The sequence below is a fragment of the Phaseolus vulgaris genome, chromosome 6 (genome assembly GCF_051622355.1).
Source record: "Phaseolus vulgaris cultivar YP4 chromosome 6, ASM5162235v1, whole genome shotgun sequence".
In the NCBI taxonomy this organism is placed as follows: Eukaryota; Viridiplantae; Streptophyta; class Magnoliopsida; order Fabales; family Fabaceae; genus Phaseolus; species Phaseolus vulgaris.
Window position 1 is genome coordinate 30,274,847 of NC_143503.1, and position 18,256 is coordinate 30,293,102.

Genomic DNA, 18,256 nt, shown 5'->3' on the forward strand with positions numbered 1-18,256 from the left:
GTTTCTTGTTGCCTATTAAAGGATATGAGATGGAACATTGTCTATAGACTTTTAAAAAGGGAAAAAAAATGAACACCTTCTTAGTGGGTAGTTTTCTCTCCATTATATTATGGAACTCCTTATTGAATTTATCAAATAATTAATCTATATAAGATCAATACTCATGATCTTTGAATTTAGGACACTTCTCTTAAATGGCGTGTCGGTGTTATAGTATCGAACACCGACACTTGTATGATACCTGTAGGACACGTATCCGTGAAGTGTCCAATTCAAAAAGTATTTTTTAAATTTGTGACAATTCTAGTACGTTCTAACACAATTTTAAAAAGAAAAAATACATTAATTTTTTAAAAAATCAAATTTTATTGTATAAATTGTCATTATGATTATAAAAATAAGAAATAAATTCTTGGGAACCAGACAAAAAATAATCTGGAACATACCTATACACATAAATATTTATTGTCAACTTATATAATTCATAATATATAGATTTGTGTCCCCGTGTCCTACATTTTAAAGATTTTACGTATCTCTGTGTCCATGTCCGTGTCGTATCAGTATCCGTAACTGTATCAGTGCTACATAGCTCACAATATTTAATATGTTTAATTAACTCTTCAAGTAGATTAGAATTTTGATAACTAATTATAAGAAATAAAAGATAAAATATGCAAATATTGATTGAATATAACCCTATCAAAGAAATTTATTTTTTATAAACTAAAAGGGTACGAACGGGATAATTGATTGAAGATAAAAAAATAAAATTGGGGGAAATTTACATGAGTTTATAATTATTATTTATCTAGAAAAGAGGCTCAAACAATCCACCACCAAGTGCATATTTTTTTATTCACTTCAAAGAAAAATATCAGCAATACACTTCTTAATATTTTTATTTTATTAAAGATTATATAATTTCGTAAATTCTAAATTGAATTTTATAAATGTCTAATATGGTTTTTATAGTTTCGAAAAAATATAACAATAATGGGGCATAAATTTGAATGACGCTGTTTATATTCCAATTCATGGTTTGCAGCGTCCTTGGAAAGTTAATTTTATGAATAAATAAACCATGAGACAAAATCATCACTGCTTTCTAAGTATTTGAATATAAAATAATAAAATATAATTTCGAGTATCAAACCATGGTTTAAATATATAAAAAAAAAGTGAAAACTTTGTTTTCCAATTATAATCATGACATGTGTATTATGTTAATGAAAAATAAGGAAAAAATAATAAAAAAATATAGATTATTTAAAGATTCGTCTAACTCTGTATAAAATAAAAAATAAAAATTACACACTTTATTAAGTTGGGCCAAACTAGCTTTTGGATTATTTTGGATTAATGGTTATTATTAGAATAATTAAATTGGTAGGAGAGACATATCAGTCAAAATATCTTGCTATAAAGTCAGTGATACCTAACTTAAGCATCCAACAAAAACAATTTGTTATGTTCTAAAGATATTATTCCGTTAACCAATGAAACTCATGATATAAGTCGAAGTGAATATACACATCAAATATCCAAAACATAAACAAACACTAGATTTAAGGGTTGGAATACCTCTACAATATCCTCTTTTAATTAATTTAATTTTTTTGATAAAAAAATAAAAATAAAAAATAAACACTAAATTGAGAAAACTTCTAAGAAACTCATTTACATTTATCTCCATTTCATCACATACTCATAAATACCCTTTTATCATTTATCTCTTTCCTCTAGCAATTCCACCGACAAATTGTCTAAGCTTTAGCCTCTATTTCTCCTAAAGTCCTCTTTAGTTAAAGAATGAACATCTCTTTCTAAAGCAAATGTTTACTCTGGAGACATATTGCTTACCCCTAACCTACAAAAACACACAACTTTCCTCCCTAAAACAAGAAAATAACTATTCAAAACCACTAAAACTAAAATACTACTCATTAACATATTTTATACATACCAATGATTTCATGCATCAAAATTCTGCAAAATTTTCTTTATAACACCACAAAGACCTCTATATAATCAACTCTTTCATTCTTAAATACACTCATATTTCTATATTTCTAAATTTCACCTAAAAATACAATCCACACAATTCCTAAATTCTCAAAGCAACCTAGGACTTTCTTCTTATGACTCTTTAATTTGTTTGGTTTTTGAGGAAGAAGACAAATGCATTATAACACACAAAATCCTGTGCTTGAGATGACAAGGGCACGATTTAGAACCTTTGATTTAAAATTAAATTATTCAATTATCCCTGCATCTTAGAAATTCGAGACTAAATCTTCAAATTAATTATTTTTTATAAAATAATATAAAATATTTTTGAAATATTCCAACAGTATAAAAAACATTATGTATTTGTATAACTCCAAAATTATCAATAACCAATAAAGTCTTTATCTACATATAACTCATAATTATTAATGGCAAACAAATTTTTTTTCTGCATATAATTCGTATAACATCTTTTTACTATCTCTATCCAAAAACATCTAAATTAGAAATTAATTAATTAGTTATTGCTTTAGGCCACTAAAAAATTATGGAGCCTTGAAATCACTGTACCATGATAATTTATGATGGTTTTAAAAGTTCTAAACATATAAAATAGTCATATCAGCAACACTTGATTATTTTTCACCTCAAAATCTTATTTAAAAGTTTTAAATAGTTCAGAAAGGAATTAGTAAGTTAACTTTTATTTATTTCACTTTAACTGTATTATTATTATTATTATTATTATTATTATTATTATTATTATTATTATTATTATTATTATTATTATTATTATTATTATTATTATTATTATTATTATTGTATTGTTAGGCTGAGAGGTCTAACCGGCATAAAAATATATATATATATATATATATATATATAAATTAAATGTAATGTATATATAATAAATATTGTTATTGTAGTAAGGTTAAACATGATAAAGTTCAAGTAGGTTATGAGCTTAATAAGAAAACATTATAAATAGGACGTCAGTCTAAGAAGTAAGTAGGGTGATTTTTATCGGATAATTACTTAAAACTAATCCCGACTTTGGCATAAGCGCCTTGTAGTTACACACAACCAATAGTGAGAGGAGACCGAGAGAAGAAGCTGGAAGTTGCAGTTAATCTAGCCCAACTTAGGAAGCTTGCCAAACTTAGGTTCAATCCGAAAGTCTAACCTAAAGAGCCTAATATGAGAGTTCAACCCGAAAACTCAGTCAATACATTCTGCTTGAAGAGATTTTCTGACCTTTTTGCAAGAACAATTATTATTATTATTATTATATTTGTTGGAATTAAAATGATATAAAGTATGTAAAACTATTATTCATTTTTATAATTTACAGTATGATATTTAGATTTAATTTCAATATACCAGTTTATCGAATGAACAATATGTTAAATTTTGTAATAAGTGATTTAAAAATTATATCTATAAATTATTTCATGTTGACAACATGAAAATAAACCTATAACTATTTTTGAATTTTTCAATGATGCCATTAAAGTTTATCCTCATTAATTTAATGATTTTATTGACTATGGGGAAGGCTAGTGAAGGACAAGGACAATGAATACAGCAAGATAGCGTGTAAGACATAAATGACGAGACCAACTAAGAAGCTCATGCTTAATGATAAAGTTGTTAAAATGGTTTGGTCAATCGATTTTTTTGTGGTCTTAAAATTATTATTTTTTTCGCGGTTTTTTTTGAGTTATATTGTCTCAGTTTCATTCCGAGCTTCAATAATTTATTTTCTCTGATATTTTCTTTTCTATTTTTTTTAGCAGCATTCAAACAAATATATACACACTAAGCCCAGATATTAATATGTAATATTAAACCGACAAGATTATGAAAAAAGGGAGACATATATTTTAGTAACTTACGTTGGAGGAATACGAAAAAGAATCCAAGTGTTGAAGAAATGAAACCTACTTTTGTCAGTCATGTTTGTCTGCTTTAGCTCGTTTTCTTGCTTATCTTCTGCACGAACAAAGAAGATAGTGTCGTGAGAACGTGCTTTGGTTGTGGCACACACACATGCATCTAAACATATGACATAATCCTAACATAAATTTAATCATTTATCACAATTTTTCAAACTTTTCCGTTAGGATCTAATCTATGATATAGACTTTTAGTGATTGCTTCCTAATTTCTAACTCAACTTTTTTAGATTATATACGTGCACAATCTGACGTTGACGTTCTACTTTTTAATTTCTCAAATTTAATTTAAACAAAAATACTTTTTAAACCCAAAATCCCCAGAAGAAATCTTATAACATTTTTGGATAATCATTTATAAAGAAAAATATTTACATAGTATTTAGAGTCTTAAAAGCCTGATATATTATTACATACAGTATTAAAGTATATATGCGTATCTTTAGACAGACATGGATAGAATATGACATAAAGATTTGGGCATTGACCCGTGAACCGTGTTACCTTCTCCAGTTCAATACTCTATACCAATAATAGGTTACTTCAACAACGAAATTTGAAACATGTTTTTTTGACAAAAGAGCAACAACCATCTAAATATTGACATTTTCTTATTAATTGTTGTATACTCAACTTGATAGAGTTAGCGTGTGTAGAGCAAGACATGGGTTAATTAGAAAAAAATAGCGTGTGGTGAGCTAACTCTGCATCACAAAAGAAGATTTTGAATATGTACAAGTTTTGGAGACCACTCAAAGAGTTAACGTCAATGACAAATGACTACAGACAAAACTGGACACGTCACCACCTATCATAAGGTTATGAACTTTCTACACATCTCAACAACAACCTTAATTTCTGCTTAACTTCACTGACTAGGTCATCCATTATTGCAATGCATGATTTCAAACAATTTTGTTCATGCAACGTTTTTTCTCCCTTTATAGGCAGATTATCCATTTTGTATTTTGTACGTTGTGTCTCGTAGACATAAATCGATTAGAAATCTTCTTCACATCATTTATGTTTGTGTGCGAAAATTATAGCCCTTAATGTAAATAAGTTTTTCAACTTTTCTTAACAATCTCCGTGCTAATCAAACACGAATGTATATTTTCAATTTGAATATGTTATTTTGAATATATATATATATATATATATATATATATATATAAATTACAGGTATCAGCACTCTACTTGTAAATAGTTTCAGATGAAAGAAAAAAAAAAGTCGAATAAAAAAACGATACCTTTACAATGTAATAAGAGAAAGAAAGACGAAAGGAAAATAACCTCCCAAAAATGAAATATCACGAAAAAAAAGGAAAAAGAAGGATTTAGTCTCTTTGAAATATATATAATTAAGTTTTAATATTTTTTAAAATATATTGTTTGTAAAATATAAATCCATCCAATTAACAACTCAATAATTAATATTTTAATTATATTTATTTTTTAATTAAAGTATTATTGTATTATTACAAGAGATTCAAGTGAATGTTTTTATTATTGATAATGGCAAACAATATTTTTCAATAAATAAGATGTACTTTTATTATTTTAGATTTCAAATGATAGAGAATATCTTTATTAAAAGAAAAAAAAACAAACTATTTTGACAATTCAGATTGTCTCTTACTTCCATTTAACAATTTTATATATTAATAAAATATTTAATTAAAATATTAATAAAAGTGGTGTAGGATGGTGGTATAAATTTTGATGGAACTGAAATTATTAGGTCTTTATAAAAAAGATAGGAAATGTCATTGGACACCTTCTTTTAATTAATGTTATTTGTTTAAGCTAAAACTTACCGAGTCTCATTAATTTAAAAAGTAAAAATAAAACTCATACAAGTTTTATAGAAGAAAAAAGACAAGATTATAAAAAAATTGTATAAAAAATTAAATATTAAAAAAACATGTTTATTACATTTTCTAAAAACTGGTGCGCAGGTAGTGATAGCGTGTCATGCGTAGACCCGCAAAAGCAAGTCCACCAACCAATGAAATTTATATTCCTCTCTCTCTCTCTCTATTTTTTTCAAAATTATTTTTTATTTTTTTATTTTTCACCTCATTTTTAATCAATTTATATATGTATTATAATGTAAAAATTAAAAGTGTAAATGATTTTTTTTATAAAAAAATATTAAAGTTAAAAAGATTTATTATATTTTTTATTTCTAAAAAAACTTGAAATCATACTTAAAAAGGAGGGAGTATTTATTACATGACATGGTGATGCTTAGGTGACAGAAGGAGGATTTGTTTGAAAAATGAAAAGTATCTTATCTTGAGATTTATTATATTTATAGTAAGTAACATGGTATGGTGCATCGAAATTAGTTTATAATTAGGAATTAAGAAGCATAAGTGTTGCATTAAAGTAAGCCATGCTCTAACATAACACAGATCTCGACCAGTTATCGGTTGTGTATGCATTTTTTAATTATTTCTTTCGTTTTCAGTTTCTGTTTTTGGCATCTACTTTTCACTTTTCTGGGTTTTCCTCTTCCATTATTTGTTTCTTCACCTTCTGCTTACTTTTAAACACACTTTTAATACTGCTTACTTTTCTCGTGCAGGATTAATCCTACTCCAAAGATCCAAATTATTTATTAGATTAAGATAATCTTGGATCTCTTCGGCTACTTATAATAGTAACATAATAAAAGATTCTCTTTACATATAAAAAAACACCTTATCTCTTATTAATTACAGTACTTTCTTTTTATTTGAATATAAGATATTTTTTAATTTTTTTCCTTATTTGTTTGATAACCTTTTTTATTAATTATTTTTAACTACAGCACTTTTAATTATTTTAGCAATGAATAATAAAATATTAATGATTTCTTTCTCTCTTACGAGAATTGAAGAATACGACTGATTCACTGCTATTATTTCTAAAAAATTATTAAATAAAACTATTTTTTTATAAATTAACCATTTAGGTCGAAAGTAAATAAATAGAATGAAGTGATATAGTTAAGAGAAAATTCGAAAATTTGTATTACAATTATAGATATTGCTGCTACTTAATTAACAAACTTTCTTAGTAGACCTGGTACTTTTATATTTAGGAGTGAAAAAAGTGAAAGATAAATGAATGAAAGTAAGTTTGAATTTGACTTTTATTTAAATTAAAAACTTAATTCATTTTAAATTAAGACGTGTTGTTATATTCTTGATGTTTATCTATGATGAATTTTATGAAAATCTTGACTAGTTATATTTAATGGATATTTTTTTCTTAGTCACTTTTTTATTATTAATATTCTTTGTTCTTATAATTCATTAAGAAAAAGGAGGAACATAGAAAGACTAAAGAAAACTTTCTCGATATGTGGTATTTTCTTTTTGCTTCATAATTGTACTTTGACCATTTTAAAATTTGAAAAAAACTTGCACAAGTGGAGCTTGCCAAAAAAACACGTGTAGGCACAAGTGGCCCATGTTTTGTGTCTTATTATCTTTTCCATATTTTTCTTCTTCTTTTTCTAACGATGGATTTAGAATTTTTAAATTCTTTAATTATTATTTAATCAGAAACCAACTAGGAGACAAAGTTACCCCATTCAAATAAAACCCCGAAGATGCAATTACACTTATGTAAATATTTTTTTTTTGGCAAAGAATATAATGAATTAAAAGGAAAAACTTTACATATATGTTACTTATGTAAATATTTAGTGTAATTTTGATATTAGCACAACACCCAATCATGACTCTTTAAGCATATAAAATATTAATAACTATAACAAGTAACATATATTTTTTAAAGCACATGAAGTGAATGGTTAAGGAAATATTTTGGATTAAACGTAAAATAGTTTTTTTAGATAAAATCCTAAGCATATACTTCTATCATTTCCCATATGTAAGAAAAAGAAAGAGTGGCTCCTGAAGATTTCATTTAAACTATTATTTCAATGACAAGTTGATCCATTGGCCAAGTGGACAAACCATAAGCGAATTAAATATAAACAATGGTGGATTATAGTTTAAATGTTTTGTTTAACTTCTATCATCTATTTTTTAACTTAACTTTGTAATTATATAATTATAATTAGCTTCTTCAGGATCTCTTTCAAAAATTAGAAGAAGGACACAAACAACGGGTTAGAGGCACAAAAAGAAATTGGTTTTGAACACTGCATGATTCAAACTACAATGAGAGTAACACACACATTACATAACTTTGTCAGGCACATGCCATGAATGTGCCTAATAACTTCTTTATTGGTGGCCTCAAATCACACCATTTCAAGTAACTAGTCATCCTAATTCATTTAGTATGAGCTAACCATAACCTCTGCAGAAGATTCCTCAGAAGCCACACTAGCAATCTCAAGTTCAGCAGTTCTCTTGTTAACAAAATTACAATGCTTTCTGATTTCTCCTTTTTTCCCAGTGAGCACATCAATATTACCCATTTTAATCATTGAAGCCTCAAATGCGTCAAAGAAAGCCTTTTGATCACTATTGAATTTGACCACAATGGGATTGGTATCACCAGGTGTGGAAAACAACACTTGATCACTCTGAAGCAAGCCCTTCTTAACCTGAAGATTGGAGTAGTAGGCCTTGTCGAATTTATCAGGAGTAGTTACATCAAAATTGACAAGGTTGTTAGGTCCACCTTGGGGGCACTGTGTGCGCAATTGTTGTAAATAAGTTGTGTCCAGAGATGGATCGGGTCTTCCAGTACCACTGAAGTTGTACAATCGGTTAAGAATGAAATTGCAGTGAGCTCTGCCAAACGTATGAGCACCTGAAATGAATCATAAATATATATACTAATTAATGTTTTCTCTATGATATGTTTATCATTGTTTCTTTCAACTCATAATAAATTTGATGTAGACATTTTTCATTACCTGAGAGTGCAACTAGATCAGTAGTGGTAAGACCTTGTTTAAGAAATGCAGCTTTAAGTACACTGACGTTGGAGAAAGGAGATGGAAGGTTTTCATTGGCAAGTGTTTGGTTTGCTGTTAAACTATCTCTTCTTCCCAATGGAACTTTCCAGTCAGGACCACCTCCCTATATTCACATACATACACTTGTCATTTTAGCATAAGCATGTCTAACAATAACATTTAGATTTTGAATCATGTAACAATTAATCAATGCTAAATCATCGTGGACTTCATAGACTTTTGAGTTACTATATTTATGATGAACATAATGCTTTTATGAAAGATCTCTGTATAATTATGATTGAAAGGTTACTCAGAAATCATGTTTTTATGTACTTTGAATATATTGCAACCCTTGTTGTATATACTATATCTGACAATCATTCTATCTATACACAAATCTTAAAATTAAAAAAAATTGATTTTTTATGAACTCGGTCAAACATATAAAATGTAATTTATTATACTGAACACAAGGAAAATAAATTGGAAATAGCATTTATATGTACCAGAACTGAAGATATTTCAGATGCAAGGGTAAGAATATCTGCACAAGAAACCACCCCGGGACAAGCTGCTTCCACTGCTGTCTTGATATCATTCACAACATTCAAACCTCTTAAGGAGTTGTTGTTTGGCAGAGCTTGCTGCTCACTCACTATTGTATCAGTGTTGTTCAATAAAACTGATGCATCACACCCCTGCATGCCACAACCATCAATAACATAATCAATTTATTTCTTTTTCACTAATTTAAGTACATATCACCATATGGTACTATGTGTAATTTACAAAAACGTTTTTTGTTTTGGTCTCTCGTGGTTTATTCACTTGTTTATTGTAAAAAATAGTACGTCAAAATTTTAATGGGAAATGATCAACCGAGAGCTTAATATATAGTAAATAAAAAATGCTACTCTTATAATAATATCCCACAATAATTTCCACATTAAAGATAGAAAAAAGAGTGAGATGGAAAATAAATGATGTGATGAAGCAAGATAGAGAAAGAAATACTGTGAAAAAATATTATAAAACGTGTAAAGAAAGGTATATTTTTGGAATATAACTTGTGAACCTTTTGACATTTCGATTATCTTACCAACACTTCCATTTCTCTTTCATTTATTTATTGCATCGTATTATTAATCATATTTATGTTTTATGTATAATATAACATAATATGTGGATGCTAATCAAACATATTATTATTAAGAATCATAGAGTCATAATGAGATAAGATTGAATCATAGAAAAAGAGGGAGGTTATCATTAGTGAGGGTCATTGGTGCTTAGGACCATGGTCCACCATTCCTACTGCCATAAATTAAAGAAAATGCATTGCTTGTGCTTGACATTATTATACACTTAAAATTAGGATTGGTGAGTGGAGGCTGCCAGAAGACATGTCCCTTAAGGCCAGTCAAATGATATTTTCTCCATATCTCACTGAAACATGTCGCAGAAGTTTGGTTCACACACAAAAATTATGTTCTTGTCTTACGGAAAAGTGTTTCACAAATATATGTAGAAGACCCAAAAAAGTAAGTACAAAAATATATGATTGCTTGAGAAAATAAGAAAACCGAAAGAAAACAAAGTTGTTGAAGTTGAAGTGTATGAATGTATGTGTATATGCGTACTTGAACAAAGCAGTCATGGAAGTGAAGTCTAATGAGACTGGCAAGCATGCGAGGGTCCTTCTTTGAAACCTCCCTCACCACTTCACGAACAATGGAGTGAACCCTGGGACATGTGTTCCTGTAAAACGAAGGATCAAGTTGTGCATCCAGAGAGGGTGTAAACACTCCAAGCACAACCACTACACAGCACAGAACTTTTAGTGTAGCATGAAAACTCCTCATTTTCTCTTTTTTTTTTCTAACTGATAGTGTTCAGCTCTCTGTAGGTGTGCTTTGGTGAGTTATGCAGATAGGAAGCCTTTATTTATAGGGACAAATCGCCATCATCATATGCCAGATTTCAAACCATCATTTTTAACTTTCCCCAACTTTCTCTTTTCCTACTTTCTTATCCCTTCACATAAAAAACTTTAATTTTCATCTTCAAAAATATTTAAGATTTCAAAAATTATTCAAGGCACTTCTACAAAAATAAAAATTGAATTATTAAATATTAAAATATGCACTGAGAAAGTTTTTTGGTGCAGTGCGTACGAAGTGGTAGCGGATGTGTGGGCCCCGTAAAAAATAAAGTCCGCAATGGGTGATTGCCAGAAATTTATGTTCCTATTTTCTTCTATTACAAAATAAAGTGGTCTTGATGATGACACGTGGATGGCACGTGGGCGGCACGACCACGATTTGCTTTATAAAATTTGTAAAATGTAGATTCTCTTGAAATTTACGTGATTAGTTAATTATAGTACTTTAGCAAATGGCAAGGTGGTGGGGAAAATTATTCAACACAAACATAAGTGTTGTAGAGTAGTGTTAAAGTAAGCAATGTTTGCAAGTTCTAACAATAAGTTGTGGTTTTTGTCTCTGGAGTTTTCACTTTTTCCATGTGTTCAGCCATAGCACGATCATTTTGTTCAACTGCTGCATTCATTATTGCCGCCTTTAACACATTAGGTGAACCCGTTTACTATAATTAAATACTACACCATAACCCTCACCATCCTCAAAAGTCAGTTTTTTTTTATATATCATAAAGTATTTAATTTTATCTTTTAAAAAAAGTTAATTTCCATATATAGTATGTTACACAAATATTTATTTTGTAACACTTAAATTTTGAAAAGAATATGTTTCAGAAAAAATATAAATAATCTAAACTAGAACATTCAGTTTAACTTAGAAACACAACAAAATTTAATCGAGTAGTTGATCTGTTTTTCTTCTGATCATACATATCTTTTTTATGTTAAATCTTTTTCTTTAAGTGAGATTTTATACTTAATATTTGCTTTATATTTTGCTTATCCATTTTTGACCCAACAGAACCAAAGAATTAGATGATTGTTTGTCAAAAATAGGAAAGTACAATAGTTATTAGTTAAAGTAAAAGTTTCATTCCTTATGTTTCTTTAATTAATAGATTAAATAATGAAAAGAGTGGTTTAAGATTGTTTAAAATAAAAAAAGGTGAGGGGTCTATCCAAAAACAGCATAAAATATTGAATGAAAAAATGAAAGAAAAAAACAAAGCGTCTCGATATGTGATATTTTTTGTTTGTGTTGGTAAACAATAAAACTTTAAACATTTAAATAGCAGAAATAAGCTTGGGGTGGTGGCTTTCACTAAAACCGTAATAAAGTCTGAGTCTATATATTATTGTTTGGTAGCTAAAAGCAATATTTTCACATATAGCTATTCAATTTTCAAGCACTACTTTATGTTAGCCACCATAAAGAAGGACCTTTCATGCCCCTCAGAGTTAATTTAAAACTATTCCCTTCCCATCTTTTCCAACACTGTTTCTTATGTTCATAATTTTTTACAACTATATTATTAATATATAATATATTCCAACCTTGTTGCTAATTAATTTATGTTAAAGATCTAGATCTCTATCTTTAGAAGAGTTTTTATTTTAATCAAAACGTTTGAACTATACACCTTATGTTATTAAATAAAACTTTTAAAAATAATAAATTTCATGAGTCTCTTTTAAATTGAAAGACACTAAGTGACACCTACCAAATTTTGTACTACAATCTCATCGACATTGTGCAATCAGTCATAACACTTCATTGTTATATATATATATATATATATATATATATATATATATATATATATATATATATATATATATATATATATATATATATATATATATATATATATATATATATATATATCAGGAGTTGTTGGGTCAAAATCAAGTAATTAATTAATAGTATATTTGGATAAAAAAAATATATAAAACGTGTTTCAACATCTAATAAATATTAAATATATAATAAATGATGATAAATTATTTAGGGGTAAAAATTGTAAGGACCGAGAAAGAGTAGAAGTGGTATAATTAAAATGATGTCTTAATATTTTATTAGTAAATTTAAAAGAGCATATAAATAGAAATTCAGTTATTCAAGTTTTATTTTAAAAGAATCATCATTACTCTAAAAAATTTATTTTCTTTTTCTGTGTCGGAGTCGCCATTGAACTCCTGCCAGTGAACTCTACAAGATTGCCTGATCAAAATCTCTCAGATAGAGTAAGTTCATTCTTGACTCCTTTTCCTTTGAGTTAGTTTTGATCTGGTTAGGTTTGTTTTTAGTTTAAGCTGGCATGTGATGCTTTTATCTTCAGAAATAGTCTATGTTAGTTCAGTATCCTAGTGGTATAGTTAGATTTTTTATCAGGACTCTGTGGTGCAAGGTAGGCTACCCTTGAATTTTTTATAGTTTGGAGCTCTTAGACAGCATCTGCTTAAGTTCAGGTAAGATAAAGCTAGTTTAAATTGTCAATAAAATCCTAGGCTAGAAGATCTGAATCTGGGGGTGACGTGGTCACTAATCTCAAATTTTCTTGCAGGATTTCTTGTTTTTTAGTAGATTGGGATTTGTTTGAAATTGAAATGTGAAAGTGTAGATATAATAGATGTTGTAGAATGTATAGGAGTTTGGAATTGAATGAGTTATTGAATGTATTTGAATAGTTTGTTGAATTAATTCAAATAAAATGTTTGATCAGAATTGGTGGTTTGATTTTAAATGATTTTGGTTTAGAAATTATATATATATATGTATAGATTGACATAATAGTTAATTGAGTCAATGAGAGAGCTTATAATAATGTTGAACAGGAACAATCAATGTAATGTATAGTTTTTATAAAATTATGAGTTAAATGAAATTCTAAGTTTTTGTATGATTTAATTGTGTATTTTTGGATTGTGTAGAAAGTTTAAAATATGATGTGATTAAATGGTGCATTGATGTGTTACACGAGATATGGAAGAGTGTGAAAGTGTGATCAATACATAGTATTTTCAGGAAAGGAAATACGGTGTTGAGTTGTTGTTAATATAGGCCCGTAATGAGACATCCTGACTTTACTGATATAATGGAATCAAATATATGAAGTTATTTAGTTGGTGAGAGTTGATGGAGGTTCATATGACTTTGTCTGCGATTTGGAATATAATCTGGTCTTTAAGGTCATATGAATTTACCCTGTCATACAAGATGATGAGATATTGAGATGTTATGCGCATAGCTGTGTGGATTTCACAGCGAGTAGTATGACAAGTGCAGGTCTTCGGAGGCTAATTTCAATACACGAGTCTTCTAGAGGTAGAGTCAAATGTTTATGTGTTGTGAGTCGGTAGAAGTCTGACATGCATGTGAAAGATAAATTGTGAATTTTAATAGACACTTGGTTTGAGAAATTATATGAGACTTTATGAATTATTTTTATTAATTTGAAATTGAAATTATATAGAAATATTTATATAGCTAGCTTACCCTGTTCTGTGTCTATGTTTTTTTTTTTTATCTGTGATGATCGTGTTTTACATGAGAACAAATGAGGTTGCGGGTAATAGAACTCCTTAGTAAACAACTGGAGGATGAGATAACTTTCATTTGAATATTTTATTTTATTTTAAAAACTTTTGATGTATATATTAAAATCCGTATAATAAAGGATATCTTTTTAAAAATACTTGTACATTTTTATATCTTAATTACAACTTATTTTACTTTTATTTTATTATATATGGATAAAAAAATTAAATTAAGAATGTTACAAAAAATACTATTTTTGTAAAATTCTTGAATTCAGACTAAAAAAAATTACAATTATTTTAACAGTGCAATACATCTAAAAATATAAAAAAAAAACATTTTCATAAAATAAAACTAAAATTCAAAAATAATTATTTTTATTACTGTATTATTCTATAATTTTACTATTTTTAAGATTTTACTATTATTTTAAAATTTCATTACTATTATTTTAAAATAATATATTTGTGAATACTTAAATTATCTCTATTATTATAAATAATTAAATTCAATTTTAATTTTATTAATATTATTATTTTCTATTATAAGTGAATTTATTATTATTATTATCATATAAATTTTAGTTTTTATTATTATAATCAATTATATTATTTAAATTATTTTATAATTTATTTTTATTAATAATATTTGTTAATATTTGTTGTCATCATTTTAATTTATTTTTAATCTTATTTATATTATATTACATAATCGATTATATTAAAATATTATTTATTATGCATAGAGTATAATTGATTATAACTTTTTCGGCAACCTCCTCTATATACAAAGCACCATTTTATTAATAGCATCATAGTTACTCGTGAACGTGAAAACCATAACAGTGAAAGTCATGTACAAAATTTTCATCTTTAAGCTGATGCATACGTGATTCTTCTTCTTTCTTTCTTTCTGCGAGGATGCCAAAATCATTTTTCCCTCTTTTCTACGCTCTTATTTCTACACACAACACTTTAGAGATTTATGAGTGGGATTTAATTATTTAAAATTATAAAATTTTATCCAAAAATATAAGAATTTGAAAATCTTCATAACTATTTCTCTCTCATGTTTATATTTTTCTTCATGTTCCTCTTTTTAATTTGTCTGGATTAGGAGATAGTTGGCTTGATTGAAATTGAGACAATGTATTTTTTTTGTTGTTGATGTTGATAAACATTTATTTTATATTAAAGTCAACGAAAGTTATTTTTTCTTATACATACTAGTACTAGTTTTTAATTTTTTTTAACAAGACTTTTTAATCTCTAATAGATGTGAGACTATATATTATGAGTGATCCGATAACGGGTGACACGATAGATCCAACACAAACACTTATTAGGATAGACTTGAAATGACTCTAATATCATATTACAAAATGGAGTTTAAGCCTAATTCAACCTCATAAAACCGACTCATGGAGTGAGGTTTGCATCCACTTATATACTATGATTTTAATCTCCATTTTATTATCGTTCAACTAATTTAAATTTTCTTATCTATAAATATAATTAAAATTTTAAATAATTTATAATAAAAACAATTCAAATCTAAATATATACTGTAAACTTTTTATTTAAATATATTTTTTCTTATTTTAATATTTTAAATCAGTACACGTTGGCTCATATATTTTTTTAAATAATTTTTATTTTTTCGAAATTTTATGTAAAAAAATCTACCACTCAATTAAAAAATGATAAAAGTGTTTTTTAAGAGACAAGGGTAATACAATAGAAAAGTCTGATATTTATGGCGAGAGCAATTTGATTGGTTTAATTTGAAAAAATACAAATGAATTGGTAGTACTTTAATGTAAGTTGTTGGATGCAATTGAAGAAGCATGTGTACTTATCCTACACGTATGTTACTGTACACATGTACGTTTCTGAAACCGAGTTCTTGAACAAATCATTATCAAAGACAGTGAAGTTGAAGAGTCAAATAAGGAAGCCATGTTGGTTTTAGAAAGTTACCAAAATCTATGCAAGTTTTCATGGTAATTATTCTTTTGTTTTACAATAATTTGATTCATAATTTGGTATTTAAATATTAAGGACAAAGTTTCTGACAAAGCTATTTAAATATATTATATGTACCCCATAACACAACACATAAAAAATTGTAATTTTCTACAACAAATTGCCTTGAAATTATGGAGTAAACGGAATTCTCTATTATTATTATTATTATTATTTATATCATAAATCGTACAGTCTAACCTGACGGCTCACAACTTCATGAATTTGCTCGTACATTTGGATAAAAAAGGAAAGCAAAAGAAAAATATGAAGAAGGATAGATTTTTCTTTTATGTAGAGTGACTTTGATAAAAAAATATATTTGTGAGAGATATAATTAGAGTAAAGATAATCCAAAAAGAGAATGAAAAATAAAATAATACAGCGAAAAAGGTTAGTATTAGAACAATAATATTATTTTAACTTTTATATTTGCAAATATATAAAATAATAAATACAGATTTCTTAATGTAAAGTAATAAATGAACCTAACTCAAGTCAGACTTGAGATTCTAATTCATCTTTTGATCTTTGGGTAAAAAAGGGATCTGATTCAAAGTTAATTCTAATTCGATTGTACACTATTATTGACCATCATCCCACAGGGCCACAGTAACAAGAAGAAATAGGTTCCATCTAAGTGACAGTGACATTTTCTTAATGGGATTATACAATGTGGGTAATTCTAAAACGAAGTTTAGAGTGAATTTTCGGTGAAACCTCTCACCACCTCAATACCTTCTTCAAATTCATGTTAATTATGAAAAATTGTTTTTTTTTTAATTTTAAATGAAACATAAATTTATATTTTTAAATAAATTATATCTTTACACCCAATATCTTTTTTGAGCTACAGACCTCCATTTATGTCATAACACTCCCATTTTTTTAGTCGCATTGTTTGATCGAGTAATTACATAATTTAAGCGTGTGTGAGATGGTTGACGAGGATATTTGTTTTATTTGACATCAATGAAAAGACTTTTTTTTTTAATTTTGTACTCTATTTTTTTTATTTTATTGGATTTTTTTTTAGTTTTGTGACTACAAAACTTATCTCAACCCCAACAGTTCACCACCGCTTGAAAATGAAGAAAAAAATATCACACTTTCCATAATACTTAAAAGAATATTGTTAATTTTTTTTTTTAAAAAAAAAAATAATAAAATAAATATAAAAAATTATATATATAGGGAGGTAATTTGGCAAAACTTTTTAAAAGTTAATATTAATGGACTCTTAATATATATATATATATATATATATATATATATATATATATATATAATCTTTCTTCGATTTGGTTCAGACCCTGATGAAAAAAAAAACGCTAGTTACAGTAAACCAACTTAATTAATAGTAAAAAGTTTTAAAATATTTTACTAATCTCTATAATGGTATGGATTTTTACTTTTTTAGTTTCTATTCTTAAAAATAATTTATTTTAGTTTTTATATATACTATTTTCACAATGGACCAGAGCCCATGAGACCGGAAAGAAAAATCAAAGCACAATAATGGAATTTTACTTTTCATAATCTGTTATTTCTTTCTGCACCCCATTTATTTCAAAATGGTTGCTTTGTCTTTTCCATTTCATAACAATTATGGTTTTCGAAGTATTTTTAAATCGAACAATTTAAAATAGTAATTTGTGTTTCAATATAATCATTAGATTGTACTAGAATACCAAATCTAAAAGTAAAATATAATTAAAGATCATTTTGAAATATAATTCATGCACCCTATTTTAATTAAAAAATATAATTTTAAATTCTGAATCTGACAATCCATTTTTATATATTTTTAAATAAACTTATCTAGATTTTTTTTTTCACTTCCACATATTTAATTAATCA

At 26.9% G+C, this 18,256-nt stretch overlaps 1 protein-coding gene across 1 annotated transcript; it reads right to left on the reverse strand.

Annotated features, from left to right (window-relative positions):
* Positions 1-8,092: 8,092 nt before the first annotated feature.
* Positions 8,093-11,262, reverse strand: LOC150027350 (peroxidase E5-like). Its single transcript, XM_090303149.1, has 4 exons — positions 10,536-11,262; positions 9,402-9,593; positions 8,851-9,016; positions 8,093-8,744 (listed from the first exon to the last, which is right to left on the reverse strand). Exons 1-4 carry the CDS (start codon positions 10,755-10,757, stop codon positions 8,263-8,265), a joined length of 1,062 nt encoding a protein of 353 aa, XP_090159275.1. The 5' UTR covers positions 10,758-11,262; the 3' UTR covers positions 8,093-8,262.
* Between the last annotated feature and the right edge of the window lie 6,994 nt (positions 11,263-18,256).

Coding starts and splice junctions, on each gene's coding strand:
- LOC150027350 (XM_090303149.1), bottom strand. CDS start 10,757: ATGAGGAGTTTTCATGCTACACTAAAAGTTCTGTGCTGTGTAGTGGTT. Junction 9,594..10,535: donor TCCATGACTGCTTTGTTCAA/GTACGCATATAC, acceptor TGTGGCATGCAG/GGGTGTGATGCATCAGTTTT. Junction 9,017..9,401: donor CTGAAATATCTTCAGTTCTG/GTACATATAAAT, acceptor ATGTGAATATAG/GGAGGTGGTCCTGACTGGAA.